Source organism: Lynx rufus, unplaced genomic scaffold, assembly GCF_022079265.1.
Source record: "Lynx rufus isolate CCGP_SWC_20201006 ecotype Redwood Valley unplaced genomic scaffold, mLynRuf1.p SCAF_1, whole genome shotgun sequence".
Taxonomy (NCBI): Eukaryota; Metazoa; Chordata; class Mammalia; order Carnivora; family Felidae; genus Lynx; species Lynx rufus.
In genome coordinates this window covers 65,794,130-65,811,378 of record NW_025814823.1, presented here as the reverse complement: position 1 = coordinate 65,811,378, position 17,249 = coordinate 65,794,130, and the positions used below count along the sequence as shown (strand labels likewise).

The window sequence follows — 17,249 nt, the reverse complement described above, 5'->3', positions numbered from 1 at the left end:
AAAATCTCCCATGCTGTATATGCTCAAGTCTGTTATCTCTTGTTTTGTTATTTTTTTATGTTTATTTTTGAGAGAAAGAGAGAGAGCACACATGCACAGGAGCGTGAGAGGGGGAGGAACTGGGGGGGGGGGCGGTGGAACAGAGGATCCAAAGCGGGCTCTGCGCTGACAGCAGAGAGCCAGATGCAGGGCTCAAATTTAGGAACCGTGAATCATGACCTGAGCTAAAGTCGGACACTTAACCCACTGTGCCATCCAGGTGCCCCAAGTCAGTTATTTCTTGTTAAAAAACTTTTTTGTTATTATAGATATTTAGAAACCATACAAAAATGAGAATATTAAAAAACAAACAAACAAACAAACATGGACTCATCAACTCATTCAGTCATTATCACTTTCCTGTCCATCTCGTTCCTTCAATGTGCCCACCTCAGGGACTCCTGTCAGGGCAAGGTTTGTCATTTCAGATTCTCATCTGAATCTTTCCTTCTAAATCTCAGAATCCTCAAAGCATATAAATGCTTCTTATGCCTTTACCATGTTATTCATTTGAAAAAGGGAAACCATGTTGTCTCAGCGGAGGAGGAAAGCCTAGTTTCATTCCGATTCCCTATCATGAGGGAAGGTCAAGAATCTTGGTGCAAAATCCCACTTAGAGGCAGTGACTTACCCTGTTTCCCAGTGCTCATCATGCCTAACCAGAGATCATGAATTTTCCACCATCATTACATACACTATGCAGTCAAACTAGTCTACGTTGAGCTGAGTATTCTCAGGTTTAAAGACAAAAATGTTTCCACTGAGCTCTAATTTACACCACCGTTAAATATTTTTCTTGATTTTCATTAAAATAAGAAAATCAGTTTTCTCTATTCAGTGGCAGATCAATTTAACTGAAATAAAATTTCTCCTGTAATTTACCCATACTTACTCAAAGGATTAGTGAGTCCCTGTCAGAGAGCAGATACTTGTCTGCTCATTAACATTCACGACCAAGAACCCTTCTGGTAGGGCTGGTTTCAGCATCTGATAGAGCAATACTTAAAAGAAATTGGCTTGTCTGTGAAACAGCTGCTCAGCAAAGCCACCATGCAAGGGAACTGGTGATAATAAGATGATAATATTACAACTACACTGGGAGTATAATGTGTTTTACTTTGAGGTGTGTGGTAGGGGTCTAAGAATTAGAAGAAGACTCGTAGTCCATCACAGAGGACATGATGCTGTAAATCAGCAGTGTGCTTCCTTAGTTTGGAATGATCTGTCCAAAGAGCAGGATAAAAAAAAAAAAAAAAAAAAAAAGGAAGGGGAAGGGGAAGGCAAAGGGAAAGGGAAAGGCAAAGGCAAAGGCAAAGGCAAAGGGAAAGGGAAAGGGAAAGAGAAAGGGAAAGGGAAAGGGAGGAAGGAAAGACAAATTTCACTTGTACAGAGATCTGGGTTCTTCACACATTTGCATTTAAAAGACCCCTACCATGGACCATCTATTCCAACATTGTGCAAACACAAGGCATTTGTGATTTGTAAATCTGCACTAGTTCTGCCAAAGTTGAAATCCCCTGTTAGCTGATTCTTATTTTTGGAAAGTCTGCCCTTTTGTAAAACTAGCAGATCACTGATCACTCTCCAGTGATAGTATGACTGTTTCTAATTTCTAAAACCCAATCCAGGACAATGTGATTTCCAAAGATGTGTCCTTCAGATGAAATACATGTCATTGAGGTGGTGGCCTAGCAAAATTAAAGGTGTTCAGCTAATTATTTTGTAAGATAATTAATACGATAACCCTCATGAATTACAGCTAGCTTCTATTCTGTATTACGAACAAGAGTACTAGTAGCGTAGGAAACAGGAATATCACATCTATTTATTCTTGAATCACATTGGGGAAGTGGCGTATGTGTGCCTGTGTGGTTATGCTAGCACTTGTTCCTGTGCTAGGAGACTGAAGGCAGTGGTAAAACAGGTATGTCCCTGTGCTTCATGTAGAAAATACTTATCCCTCTTGAATTCCTAGAGAATCCACCAAAACAACAACAAATAAACCACCCTGTGCAGAACATAAAATGTTGTTTCGAGAATAACAAGAGGAGTCAGTTGAGGACTATGGTAGTTAGGATATAGAAATATTCACTCCTCCCCAACCTTCACTTTTAAGTCATACAATCCCTTCTCCACTGATGTAAGGAATGACTGGGAGATTCTATTTGGCCAACAGAACCTGGGAAGAGAGTGTGCCAATCCTACTTTGGGCATTAAGGGGCACCATGCCTCCACTTATGAATCTTAGTGTCTAAACTTCATGATGAGAAGAAAATGATCAAGATAGACTCCTGCCTCCAAAAGAACAGTAATATCTAGAACAGACCAGACCAAACAGTAGTTTAGAGCCAAAGTGAGCAGGGCATAGACCAGAATAGCCAAACTCTAGACAATCCAAAGATGCATTCAGGAAAAAATAAATGCTTCTTGATTATGCCCTGAAATTTTGTTGTTGTTTGTTATGAAACAATAGAAGACATAAACGACTGACACAATTCTACAGAATATCTACATGATAGATGTAAGCTAAATGTCAACAGATAAACAGTGTTGCAAAACATCAATAGTAAATATGTTTACAACATGTCCCAAGGACTTTGTAGACATGCATACAGAATTTATGGTGCCTTTGTCTCTTCCTGCCCCTTCTTTATCACACTCTTAAGTTATTCCTTAAGAGTCCTGTCTGTCCCTTCTTCCAAAAGGCTTCTCTGATGCCTCTAAGTAGAACACTTTGTTCCCTCCATTCTGCCTCCAATGGGCTCCCACCATATGATACAGCCAATCCTGCCTTCTTTACTATTGGTTTCATACTTGTGTCTCCCCAACGAGGTAAGATAAACTTCATGACAGATTGTGACCATATTTTTGTCATTATTAGTCAACTTTTTTATCTACTACCCACTTGGTTAAGTGTCTTCTACATATAAGGTTCTGAATAAATGTTTCCAAACTGAAATCACACACACACACACACACACACACACACACACACACACACACACACCACTCATATGACAGGAAATATAGACGATTCTACCACATATGGAAAACTACTTAGCGGTTTTTCCTATTCAAGTAAGTGTTTTCTCTGGGAAAATTCAACCATATTTTATAGATATCATTGCATTATTGTCATCTCTACAGTATATAGATGAGAAATGATATTTTAAAAGAAAACACAAGCAGATTTGCAGTATAAAAATATTATGTCGCTGTGTATAAATTATTTCCACATTCAGTAAAATCAGAGCTGACTGTGTTAGTATAGAATAAGTTCTTCAGAAAGATGGAAATTACTGCTCAACTTTTTTTATTTTTATTTTTATTTTTTGCTCTTAAAAATTTACTTGCTGCAAAAATCTCTGGACAAATGTGTCATTAAAATGCATAAATAAAAACCAGGAAGGAAAGTAAAATAATAAGACCAAGAAGGACAAACTAAACAACAACAACAACAAAAACTCTCATATTGAGTTTCAAATGTGAATAAAATTCAGCACAAATAAATCTGAAGAAAAATAAGCAAAATAAAATATCCCTTCAACGAAATTTTCCTGTCTCTCAAGAATCCATATTCCATGCACGTTCCTGGAGAATAGGGTGCTGGTGCTCACATTAAGACAGAAGCTACCAGGGCTTTGTCAGATAAGGAGAATAAATAATACAGCTTAGCTGATTCAATAACATTTTTGCACAAAACACCCGTTCCCCTTTAATTGACAGACAACTTCTAATTGAATACTATTCCTGCCTTTTCCAAAAATGTGGCTAGATTCTTTACCCAACAATATCACCGTTGCCTTGTTAAAGGAATATCAATGATTTTTAGCCAGTGTCCGCTTGAAACAAATAAAGGCTTAGTTATAATTTCAAGCAAATGTCAAGTTCCTATTCCATTGCTATTTATAAGTCTGATGTAAGTCAAGAGCATTAGGCTACAGACTTGGTTTCATTCTTCTCGGTGGAAACTTGGCAAGTGACTTACCCTCTCTAGGCCCCAGGTTCCTTGGGGGCAAGACTATATTTAGGTGGGTAATTTTCTTTTTTAAGGATTAAAAAAAATTCATTCCACTTCCCTCTCAAGACATCATCACCTCTTCCCCACAATAACTGGGACAGGACAGACACAAGAGACAGAGGAGAGGATACTGCTGTTCATGAAATCTTAGCATATTTGGAGACTGAAAAGCACTAGAGGGTCTAAGGGGTACCAGTGACGATAAGCAGGGCTTCAGGAATGCTCAGTCTGGGGCTCAATGCTGAGTCCCCCACTGAAGAGCTCCGAGGAACCTGGGGTCTAGAGAGGGTAAGTCATTTGCCAAGTTTCCACCGAGGAGAATGAAACCAAGTCTGTAGCCTAATACTCTTGACTTACATCAGAGCTCTGCACTGTGGCTCACTTCGGTCGATAGGTTAACATCTATACAGAGTGAGGAACGGGGCCAGGAGTTGTCTCTTATTACTATACTATACCAACATGAGCATGTGGTTGTTGTCTATTTTCCTAAAATCCTAAAAATTAGCCACTTAGAAGCATGACAATCATGGCGATTTAGACACAAATGCCAATTTGACAGGTCAAATGGTCACTAAACACAAAAATCCTGGGAAAATGAGCAGGTGCACAAGGATGTCCCTCCCCTTTTTGAATGTTTTTATATGATTTGTTTACTTGTTTTGCGAACTTCTGGCTGTCGGGTGTTTGGCAGAGGTGAGACAGGTAGGAAGCAAGGGAGTAATGCTGTGATCACTCTGCCAGGTATACCTGATGGTCTTCGTAATTGTAACCCCTGGGGTGTGACAGAAAGGTCTGGTCTTGGCTACAGAGCAAATTGAGTGCAACACTGAATCGTTCTGAGGAAATCTTTGCAGGTTAAGCCCCAGTCCGCAGGGTGATGGGCTTCTAGGGGTACACGATGCGAGCCAGAGGTGGAGATTTGGCCAAAGAAGGAAAAAAAAAAAAACAACAACCAACTAACCCAAACCTTGTGAACCACTTGCAAAAGTACCAGTGCCAAGAATATAAACTTTTATTTTATATACCTTCATAACATTTCAATTCTATGTTTAAAAAGAAAAAGAGAGCGTCTCAGTTATAAGAAAGTCCTCTGCCAAAGAAGGAAAATGTCTGCAATTGATATTATATACTCTTTCAATTTATTGCCTCTCAGCTACAAAGTTTTGGACTAATGGGAGTATGAAGCAAAGCTTGATCATTTAGGAAAGGTGGGGAAGAATTCATATTAATTCAGGGTTAGTTTCTGACCACTCAATGAATAGTTACAATTCTATACCGTGTTTCTTTTAAATATTACCAAAGACATTAATAAAAAGTAGGAAGGAACATGGCAAGAAACAGAATGCTATGTTACATTAAATGTTTGGGAATTTCAAATTTTAGGAGTCACCTCTGCCACAAAAAACGAAAAGTGAAATAGAATCAAAACATTTCTAAGAAAGTACAATAAGGAAAACAACTATAGATTAATGGTTAATAGTGGCTAAATTTATCCTCTCTGAATATGGTTTGGACTGAATCACATGTATCAGGTGCAACTTAAATTGCCGCTCTACCTAAATGAAAATAAGAATGGTAGGAAAGGGAGTGCTCACCTTCTCATGGAATAGTCATTTATCCGAAGGAGAACAGGTAGCCAACAAAAACATGCAAAATCCTGATGACAAATCAAGATCTCTGAGAACGTGGGACCACAGCAGAAACGCAAAACGGATGCTTTGGATCAAGAGACCCCAGTGAGTATGCAAACGGACTCACAGAATAATAGGAAACCACTAAAAATAAACTCCAAGCCTTTCACGGCACCACGGATTTTATCTGGGAAAATAAGGCTCAGAGGGTACCATTCCACAACTGATCCTAGATACTTCGGTGCTCACACTCACTGACACTCATCAGTGAGGAAGTGTTCTTTTTTAAAAAAGCTAAGGGAGAAAACGGAAAGCCGGCTGTGTGAATGTACCCCTTTCCCCAACAGGTGACTTCGCAGGACCACCTTCACGGGATGAGAAGATAAGTCCTACAACTGCGTGGCTGACCTTCATGTAACTGCCTAAAGAAGCGGCCGAAGTTAGAATGGTGACTTCCAAATTTACATAGTTTCATAATTTTTTTTTAAGACAGGCTCTTCAAAAGCTGAGTTCATCAGGGTCACGTTTTGATTTTTAAAAATAAGTCTGGCCGATAGCTTCCTTGAAAAAAAATCTCAACTTCTCTCCCATCCCAACCTGAGATGCACTGTTAAAAAAGAATTCGTCAACCCCCATGTCAGATCTAATCTTAGCAAAAATCAAGATCCTGTCAAACCGACTGACATAGTGCCCCCAAGTACATTAAAACAATTTAAAACACATCTGGAGAGACAGAGAGAGAGAGAGAGAGAGGGATGGAGGCTTCTTTAGTAAAACAAAAGTCATTAGTATGGGGAAAAAAAAGTCATTGTTAAAAGTCATTGCTATGAGAATACAAGTATCAGGCTCATTCCTTTTAAATAGCATTTAAAAAAAATAAATCAGGGGCCCCTGGGTGGCTCAGTCAGTTGAGCATCTGACTCTTGATTTCAGCTCAGGTCACGATCTAGGGGTTCGTGGGTTCCAGCCCTGTGTCGGGTTCTGCTTGGGATTTTCTCTCTCTCCCTCTCTCTGACCCCCACCCCACTCAGGCTCTCTCTCTCTCAAAATAAATAAACAATCAAAAAAAATATTTAAAAAAATGAATCAGCTCCCCATAAAACTATCAGACACAAAGTATTTTCATTAAAAGGAATATACGCTGTGTATCACGAAGCCTGTCCCAGAATTCCTTTTCCGGAATTTTGGAGTCCAGCTTTGAAAAGGCACTAGAATTGTTTTCCAAAGACAGGTAAAAGTCAACAACACCAGATCGCTCTCCGTGCTTTCTGTAACAAACGATAAGGCGTCTCAATTTGCCTCAATGTGAAGTGATACATTACAGTTCCTCCAGCACAGAGCCCCTTCAGGGGCTCCTGAATGTCACCGAATTTGTAATCTGTCAATCAAGGGCAACAACTAAGTACTCCCCCGCCAACACGCACAGTGTCACTTCTAAATAAGGAATTGTTTTCATATACCTCCACATATAAAGCTGAACACAGAGGGAGGGGCAGAGAAGACCATGCAAATGTTCAAACACTTGGCAGATAAGAGGAAGTCCCATTGACTTACATGGAAAATGTCACATCAGCTTAAGTACTGAAACCACCACCAGGTTGGACCTGCCTTTTAGGACGAGGAGGGCTGATTTGAAAGGAATTGGTGTTGCTGTAATAGGTTAAAGCCGCAATGAAGCAGAACATTTTACCTACTACAGAGAAAAGAGAAAGGAAAATCAAAACTTCGGCGAGCCTTTTCTAAACTAGCTCTGCGGTGCATGGACTGGAGAGGATAAGGGAAATGATGGCAGTCCCACTGCCCAAGGACAACTTAATAAGACCCAAAGGCACCAGGAAGGTTTGCCACAATTTGCGAGTCTGGTTTACAATGAGCCACGGCACGTGCATTCATTTCTTAGAGCGTTAAACATCATGCAACCACCTAAGAATTTTAACTTTATCATGATCATTATTAATTCAGTTTACGAAAATCAGATTGATTTTGAATATTTTTCTCAAGTGCTGATGAGAACATTCAATGTCGCCATCCTCGTAATAATCACTTTCACTCTCTGTGCTTTCTCATACCAACTGTTTATTTAACAAATAGAATATAGAAATGAAGTTGATTGCTTATAATCAGGAAATCAATACAGGATTTAAACGTTGGGCAGAATGCACTGTCACTGCAGGGCAAAATGTGGCTGCATTATTGGAGGGCCAAACTCCAAAATAAAGGAGTCTGTGTCATTAGCACTTAAAACAAGCCTGTCTTCTCGGAAGTGTTGCTATATTTCAAATAATTTTAAATGACACTTAATTACTTTAAAGAAAATCCCCAGATGAAAAATTAAGACAAGCTATGATGTGACAAAACCTGAATTAGAATCACTCTAATCATGAAAAATTAAGCTCAATCTTTCAGAATAAATCTCACAGGCAAAACCACAAACTCAAAACAGCTCTTTGTTAACGCAGGCTTTGTAACATATTACTCTAAGAATTGTCAAGAAAGCTCATGCTTTTTCTAAAAATAGACAAAGTTATAAATGTTTAAGAGGGAGAGGAAAGCACCAGCTTTCAAAAAAAAATGTTTTTCACATAAAACCAAGATCCTCAGGAAAGCACACCTCGAACAAAGTGAATCAGAAGCTGGTCCACCTACCGTCAAATTTCTTGTGCCTGGACACGAAAGTGGTGCGCACAAAATGGCTCGTCTCTTCCACGAGGTTCTCGAACTCGAGTTTGCTCTGCTGGCTTAACTTGTCTTCCATTTCCGTGGTGCAGCATGTATATTCTTGAGGGCAGATTCTTAAGTGTTCCCCTGCCATGAGAGGGCAAATGTCAGTATGGAATGATAAGGACTTTGCGGACATTGCTTCTCTGACCTTTCCCTTCCACCCTGGGATGCTGTTCCACCCCTGTCCGGCCTTCCCCGTGAACTTATCTGGGCCTCGGTGGACTTAACATCCCAAACATTGAACCTGATGTTGGGGTCTGAGTGTTTGTGTGCCCCCAAACTCCTATGTCAAAATGCTAATGCTGAGGTGACGGTACTAGGAGCTGGGGCCTTTGGGGGGTGATTATGGCGTGAATGGGGTTAGTGATCTTATAAAAGAGACCCCAGAGAGCTAGGGTTCCCCTGTGCCACAGAAGGACGCAGCGAAGGATGGTGTCTGTGAACTAGGTGGCAGACACTCGCCTCGTGGCTACCAGGGCTATGATCATGGATTTCCCAGCCCCCAGAAGTGTGAGAAGTCAATGTCTTTTGTTTGTAAACCACCCAGCTTATGATATTTGTGACAGAAGCCCAAACAGACTAAGACACGTGATATTTAGTTCCTGGCCATGCCACGTAAATGAGAGTATATTAAAGACCTCAGAAGACCATGACGATGTCTCTGCTTTAATTTGAAACATGCCAAGTAACACTAGATGACAAGAGACATCATACGGTTGGAAGCGTGTCCTTGGAAACCTTAAGCCACGCAAAAGACACTCAGCCTCATTAGCAGTCTGTGTGGCAGCAAAGGCAAGAAAAGACAGGTATCATTCCTGGTGTTCTGGCTCTGCCTGTCCATCTATCAGAACGCATCACCTTTTCTCTTGGTGAAAGCGAGTATGTTTTTCACGGCATGTCTCATGTGCCACACATTCCCCACGTTGACATGTCTTGTCAGAGAGAAAATGTTCTCCTGGAAGGAGGAAGGTGCTGATGGGCTTAACTAATGCTTATGCTCTACGGATATATAAAGTAAGAGGTAACGAAAGTCAGGTATTTAATTCAACATATTTATCTCTGGATATACCAGGCCACTGCTTTTGGCGATACTGCTTTCTTCAGGACTATTTGCAAGGAGGGGCCGAAGCTTTCCTTCATGAAATGAAAATGGTCTGTTAATGCAGAAAATGTGCATTTCCAATTGATGTAGCTCTGTTAGTGTCAAAATGTTTAGCAGAGCCTATGCAGGGAAGAAGGAAAAACCACCCAACATCTTCATAAACCAAACCAACCAATTGCCCCTGTGATTGAAGTCACTGTAGGGCACTGAAAACCAAGTGTACAAAGTAATTGATGGGGTGATTAAAATCCATTTATAATGTTTCACGGTACTTCTACAAAATTACATCCTGTGACCCTGTGTGAAGTGTAGAGTGTTTCCTGTTTATGTTGTTTGATGCTTTAGCTCCTACTTATAACAATGCCTGAATAAAAAATGCCAACATATGTGTACGAAAGTCAGATCTTATATAACTCCTGGGAGGAAGGGAGACCATAAAATAGCATATGTATATATTTTTTTAAATTTTTTTCATGTTTATTTATTTTTGAGAAAGAGAGCATGAGCAGGGGAGGGGCAGAGAGAGAGGAAGACACAGAATCCGAAGCAGCTCCAGGCTCCGAGCTGTCAGCACAGAGCCCGATATGGGGCTCGAACTCACAAACCGCGAGATCATGACCTGAGCCGAAGTCGGGCGTTCAACCAACTGAGCCACCCAGGCCCCCCAGCATATGTATATTTTTAAATAAGGAAATGAAAATGCATTGTACTTGAGAATGATAAATATCAAATTCGAGGTAACAGTTCACTTCCAGGAAAAATTAGGATTTGAGAGAGGAGCTTAAATACTTTAATCTATAATTGTTTACTTCTGAAGTTGTTTGATGGATGTCAGATGTGTATCATACTAGTATCTTTGCTTTTTTCTGTACATTTAAAGTATTTTGAAATAAAAACTTGGAAACGCGTCACTAAAAAGTAGTAGCCACTACAACTGTGCTAGAGAGGAGAGCGGGAGATAGATATATATTCAGAAAGAAAAACAGGCTGCCCTTGACATTCAGAAGCCGGCATGGCAACTCACAGCTAGGTCATGATACTCTATTACACTTAAACAATCTCACAGAATACCAACCCCAGACAAAATTACTCCGAGACCACGATAAATGAGATAAACCAAAGTCATTTCAAAATTTTGGTTAAGCACAGACAAAAACAAGGCCTTATGCCATCCAAAAAGTATTGAACACTTCCTCTCTGAGGCAAAACGAGTGTACTTCTTTACCGTTTACAGACTGAACCTCACACTACTCTCTTTCCTTATTGATGAGATTTGTTGAGATACCTTTTTGTAGATTTACCTCTGCTTTCTGACAGCATCTGACCAACCTAGGGGGAAGCCCTGCTTTTCTGAACCAACCCCCCAAACCAGCCCACCAAAATCCCAGTCCTAGAATAGATTCTTTCCAAGTCCCTGTCACTGAGAAAGCCCATGGTTCTCCACCGTGTATTTATTCCTGCTTGTTGCAGTCGCTGATCCTTTTTCAACCACAGGTATGTTCCTAACAGGTACTCATTGGAAGGTACTGACAATACCAAACTGGGTAAGGATGGAACAATATGAATTTTGCGACTTTTCTCCAAGTCATTCTGATACTCACATCCCAGTAAGAAGCAGAGTTCCAGAGGTTAAGACACTGATAAGGATGAAAAATAGCTTTATCAAAAGCAAATGGCCTGTATTTCTAATTTGCTTTTTATAAAATATGAAAACTAACTTATAAGGATAAAACTCTGTATCCAGATTAAATGGGCTTTTAGCGTTAACAATTCTGCATAACGCTCCTTTCTCTGACCTGCTATAAACCATTTTCAAAAATCTACCTAGTCCGTCCCCCACCCCTTCCTATCGTGAGTAAATGGAATGTCCATTTCTCAAGATTTAGTACATCAGGGCTACATTCTACTTCTGAATCATTACAAATGAGTTTTCAGCAAAATGCATAGGACTTTTGGTGACAAGCTGACCAAAAGAGAATAAACATTGTATGACCTGAGGTAAATAGTTATACTTGGGATATTGGTGGAAGAAACTCCATGGTTTCATGAAATTAAATTGGATTGGAAACATGGTAATTTCTAATCACGTCAAGAAAATCAGTATTTTGTATGTCAAGTGATAAATAAAAACAGGAAGAAAACTTACTTCTTCATAGGATGACTTTAAACCAAGCTGTGTGTGTGTGTGTGTGTGTGTGTGTGTGTGTGTGTGTGTGCGCGCGCACAGGTCATGGAGGCATGTATAACTGGCTGCCATTCTAATTCAATGCAGTATTAGATATTTTATAGAACTGGAAGTGTCCCCAAGAAGTCAACGCCTTTACGCAGGCCCTGGCAGAGATGAAGAGACAGACAGACAAGCATGTAGACAGTGAAGAGATGGACAGACTACCAGAGTGTTGAAGAATCCTACTGGAGGAAGAGTAAATCTTTTATGCAAAGTGCTTGTTAGAGTGTCTAGGTAGAGACCATGATGATGCTCCCAAGCATACAACATCAGGGACGTAAAACACGTGGTCAAATCTAGGGTGAGCCTTGTCTTCTCTCTAACATAGACTAGATAAGAAGGTTTTGTGGAAGAACTGACCTATTGAAGTACCGTTTTCTCCCCCAATCTGAAGTCACTGATATTTGCCAAAGTAACCTCATAATTTCAAATGGCCAGAAAGACTTAGGACAATTGCATAATTTGTTCTTAGTAGGTTTACTCATTTATTTTGTTTTTGACCCTAGAACAGGGGTGTCTAAAACATGGCCCCTGGGCCAAATCTGGCCCACCATCTGTATCTATAGGCCCTGAGAACAATAATGGTGGGAGACAAAAATCTAAAGAATGATATTTTGCACAATATGAAAATTTTACAAAATTCAAATTCAATTGTCCATAAATAAACTTTTATCAGAAAACAGCCCCACCTCCCCATTTATGTACTGTCTATGGATGCTTTAGTATTCAAACAGCAGAGCGCTCATGACAGAGACCACTGTTGCAGGGACCTGCAATGTGAACTACTGACATTTCTGAAATCCTACATGGCCTACTCTGCTACACAAAGAATTACCTCTAGCCCGTCCTGTTCCAATTTCTCCAAATAGCAAGAATTTGATAACTTTACTCGGCTTACATACTTTCTAACACTTATGAGTATTTGATATAATAATGAGCCTTTTCCAAAGTTGTAACTCATGAAGCAGAAGAAAGCGTTATCCTTTAAAAGCTTCCCACGCACTCTCTCAAATTCCCGTAGGTTCTCTACGTTATTTATTACATAATTAGATCCAACATTTAGCTCAACTGGAGTGCCACTACATACCTCCAAGATCTAAACAGTAATCGCTAGATATGTCCAAGATCACTAATATACAACATTTAGCTCAACTGGGGTGCCAATAGGTACCTCCAAGATCATTAATATTATCGCTAATAGTAAATAGTTCATTCCAGGAGATCAGAATAAGAGACCATAAATGCAGGAAATGTGGGATTGAAACAATGATGATGGCATCTTCACTCAGCAAACATTTATTGAAACCTACATGCAACTCAGGACGATAGGTGCCTATCCATCAAGATCAGGTGCAGAGTTAGACAATCAGCCTACAAAGGTGCATGCTTTCTTAGGGCACCTGAATTTCATGCCAGTAAATTCCCAGGTTCCTGAATTTTTATCAAACTCATCACTAGCTCTAAACTAAATAAGGGAAATTATAGATGTGGAAGAAGGGAGTTCCAACAGGAAGTTAGAGATTGAGCAAAGGCTGAAGGACATACAATCAGGCCATAAATTGTCATGTTTTCTAAGAAAGTAGAGACGGGCTCTTCCTCCCTTTACATGCCTCCTTTAACTGTGTGTGTCACTCTTTACAACATCTTTCCCCAAATGCCTGCCCAGATGTTTGTTTTCACTCCAAGACACAGAGGTGACAGCAGAAATGTGATTTTGCCAGATCGTGCTCTCTCTCTAGGGATGGCCCTGGGTCTGAACACCGCCAGGAATAGACTTGGTGAGTGGCATGGCGGGAAAGAGCAGGAGACAGGAGGACCTCGTTAACCACAGAAGTCAGCCTCTGTGGGTCTGTGGGGCAGACTCTCTGCCCTCAGAGGTGACACATGGGGACCTCAAAATGCACACTCCAAACAAACAAACAACCAAGATGAAGTGCCCCGAATGCATCACATTTTACAGCCGAACTCTTGGCTTTTATAGAGATTTGGAGTATGGAGGGAGATTACTAACCTCACCTTTCCTAAAAGGTAGGTAGAAAATCAAATCTAAAACTATAAAGAAGATGGTAACATTTCCCAAAACAGAACACTTTAATTTCTGAACATCCAGATTCCATTTGACTACACTGCAGTATTTGTTTTAGACTTGGCCCTCTTCAGAGTGCATGGTCTATGCCAAACTTCTCTCATCCTTGAACTATTAAAATGCCCACAGTCAATTAGCCGTGCCTGATACCGAGCTACATTCTCCTCATCTTTGGGTACGTTGCCTCAAATAACCATTCAGTTTGTTCATCTGGTGCCTCGGAAGTTGACTGGAGAAAATCATCTAGGGAAACGGAGTTAGGGTGGTAAAATACTCTAGAATAAGTGAACTTTTGCCCAGAGTTTATGATAGCTAAAGGAATTTAAATTGGAGCTAATAGTCCTGGGCTGTTCTCAGTCTCGTGGAGCTCCTGTACCAGCTCATTGGGAGCGGCAGAGTATAAGATCGCAGTAGTCTTTAAATGTATGTTCTAGTTCATTTCTCTAAGTTCACATCCCCAAAACCTCCAAATAAGCACTTGTGCAACATTTATCAGTGGGAAGCGTTATTGTAAATGATCCTTTCATATTTTTAAGGGCTGCTCTTCTTTAGCGAAGTTGTTCAGGACCGTAATCAGAATGCTTAAACTTTCCCAGAAGTTTTAAAATTCAATGAATGTTCTACTTCAGTGGATCTTATCACTCAAATAACCTATATTAGTGTCATCCTTTGATGTTGTCAATTTCCCAATAAAGACTTTAAATACTAATTCTTTTAGTTATAAAATTTTTACTCCGTATTTTGCAAAAGTAATTCCTCTGAAGGAAACCAGTAAGTTCATTGTGTAAATCTGTTCCAACAATTGCACAGCGATTATTTCAAACATGCCATCCTAGATGGTGCAGACCGCAGTTCCAAACTGCCAATGTTTTTGGTCTTTACCATCGCCTTATTTTCTTCTTTCAGAGAAACTGATGGTTAGGGATCTGGAAGGGCACAGAAGGTATGGTCAGAATTAACAAGGGATGAGATATGGGGGATGGGGCATGGGCAGAGCTTGAGGGCAGGATGGTCCAAGAGAGCAGGAGGCAGCTGCAGAGAGAAATGTGATTCTTTCCATTCCTCACATCTTACCTTGGCTCTAATATATTACTGAAGTATTAAACTTGTAAATACTCTCATCATTTTTAAATACAGGTAGTTTCTCCTTGTCTTCAAATAAATACATCTAATTTATTATTTACTTCATACGTGTAAAACTTTGAGACATTTGGGGCACCTGGGTGACTCAGTCGGTTAAGTGTCCAACTTCAGGTCATGACCTCACAGTTCATGAGTTCAAGCCCCGCACCGGAATCACTGCTATCGGCATACAGCCTGCTTCGTATCCTCCTTCCCCATCTCTCTCTGCCCCTCTGCCTCCCTTGACCACCCCCCCCAAAATAAACAAACACTAAAAAAAATGATTATTAGTAACTTGTATGGGTAGGTACACACACACACACACACACACACACACACACACAAACACAGTTACATAGCATATTGCTTCCCAGTATTTAAAAAACAAAATAGGGGCGCCTGGGTGGCTCAGTCGGTTGAGCGTCTGACTTTGGCTCAGGTCATGATCTCGCAGCTTGTGAGTTTGAGCCCTGCGTTGGGCACTGTGCCAACAGCTCAGAGCCTGGAACCTGCTTTGGATTCTGTGTCTCCCTCTCTCTCTGCCCCTCCCCCACTGACACTCTGTCTCTCTCTCTCTCTCTCCTTCAAAAATAAATAAACATTAAAAAAAATTTTGTAAACAAAATAAAGACTAGAAAGATCTCAGAAGAAAATTTGAATTGCTACAACCTTTCTTCTATATAGCAAACAGCCCAGCAAAACTGTGATTAAACACCAGTAGGTCAACAGCAAATGATAACAATGTGATTCCATGATCCAACATATGCCACACACCAGGGACTCAACTTATTAAAACATTTTTGTAAAAAATGAATGTGAGCCCAGAGTAGAATATAATCTCAAAGGCAACTGAAGAATCGTAGTAATGCAACTGATTAATCTGTACCCGTAAGAGGAAGAGCGCTTAATGATACTAAAAGATTTTGTCCCTAGATCATGGGGAAAGAAAGAGAAGTAGTTACTTTATTGTTCTTTGGAGCTTTCAAGCCTCTTCTCATCATATCTCTGTGTTTTGCTCATTAAAGTATTTACAGAGTCCAAAAACATTAGAAATAGAGGTGATCCCAAGGCCACACGAACCCCAGCCCAGACGCGTATTGAAATTGGGCTGGGGAAGATGCATGGTGGGGCATTACTGGACATTCTTTTCCAAAAGATCGACCTACAGCTATTCTGATAAACTCAGCAACTGCCCATGCAGACCTTCCCTTCTTCACTTCTTTTACAATAAGACTCACCAAGTTTGTATTTCAGCATAAAATGTTTATATAGGAAGTACTCAAATGATAAATCTCTTCAACACGCAAAATGTTAATTTGTCGGCCTCAAGACAGTTCTTCAAGACCTAAGACAGTAAAGAAATCTTGCTCTCATTACTTCTGTATTTCAGAATCAAAATGAAAGCTATACAAGCACAGACAACTTCAGTTATCATCTCTAGGAGTCTGAGAATAGGATAAGCAAAATGCCATGGCAGGGATAAGAAGCCCTACTTCCCCGTCGCACTCCCACTGCAAGGTACACCTTCTGTCCGCCCAACATTTTCTGAGCGCCTCCTTTATGTCAGGCACTGTGAAGGATCTTTCTTGTCTTTATTTTACAAAGTAGGAAACTGAATCATACAAAGATTAAGTAGCTTCATCTTTAAGCTAGGAAAGATCTGTCTCCAAAGCTCATCCTTGTTACCATTTTCACCTGTGACAAGATCCATGCAACCACAGCAGCGAAATAGAGACATCATGGAATATTTTACATTTTCAGAGAAACTCAACATTTGTAAGAAACTGTACAAAATAACTGTTGGAAGGAGTTCAAGTTTCAGCATCAGATTTTACTACATTCTTTCAATGACATCATACCTTTGTGAAGCTCGGTTTTTCACTAATTTTCCTTAACTTCCTTAATTTTCACATGGATAGCACGTGAAAAATCAGTATGAAACAGGAAATGATGGTAGCTATGCCTGATTTGGTTCTAGGCTTTGAGAAGCTATGCGCTGCCCATTAGTAAATAGCTGTGACTGTTTAAGAATTAATTTTTAAAAAAATTTTTAATGTTTGTTTATTTTTGAGAGAGAGAGAGAGAGAGAGAGAGAGAGAGCAAACAGCCAAAGAGCAGAGAGAGAGACACACAGAATTTGAAGCAGGCTCCAGGCTCTGAGCTGTCAGCACAGAGCCTGACATGGGGCTTGAACCCATAAACCATAAGATCATGACCCGAGCCAAAGTCGGAGACTCAACCAACTGAGCCACCCAGGCGCCCAAGAATTAGATTTTTAAAATGTTCCTACAATGTGTATG

General features: G+C 40.2%; 1 protein-coding gene across 1 annotated transcript in view; it reads right to left on the bottom strand.

The window, feature by feature from the left end:
• Positions 1–17,249, bottom strand: part of GPC6 (glypican 6) — a 1,113,953-nt gene that overhangs the window by 816,864 nt on the left and 279,840 nt on the right. Inside the window, exon 2 of the mRNA XM_047083452.1 lies at positions 8,338–8,496. Within this exon, the coding sequence (XP_046939408.1) occupies positions 8,338–8,496 (159 nt within the window). The remainder of the gene's footprint in view (positions 1–8,337; positions 8,497–17,249) is intronic.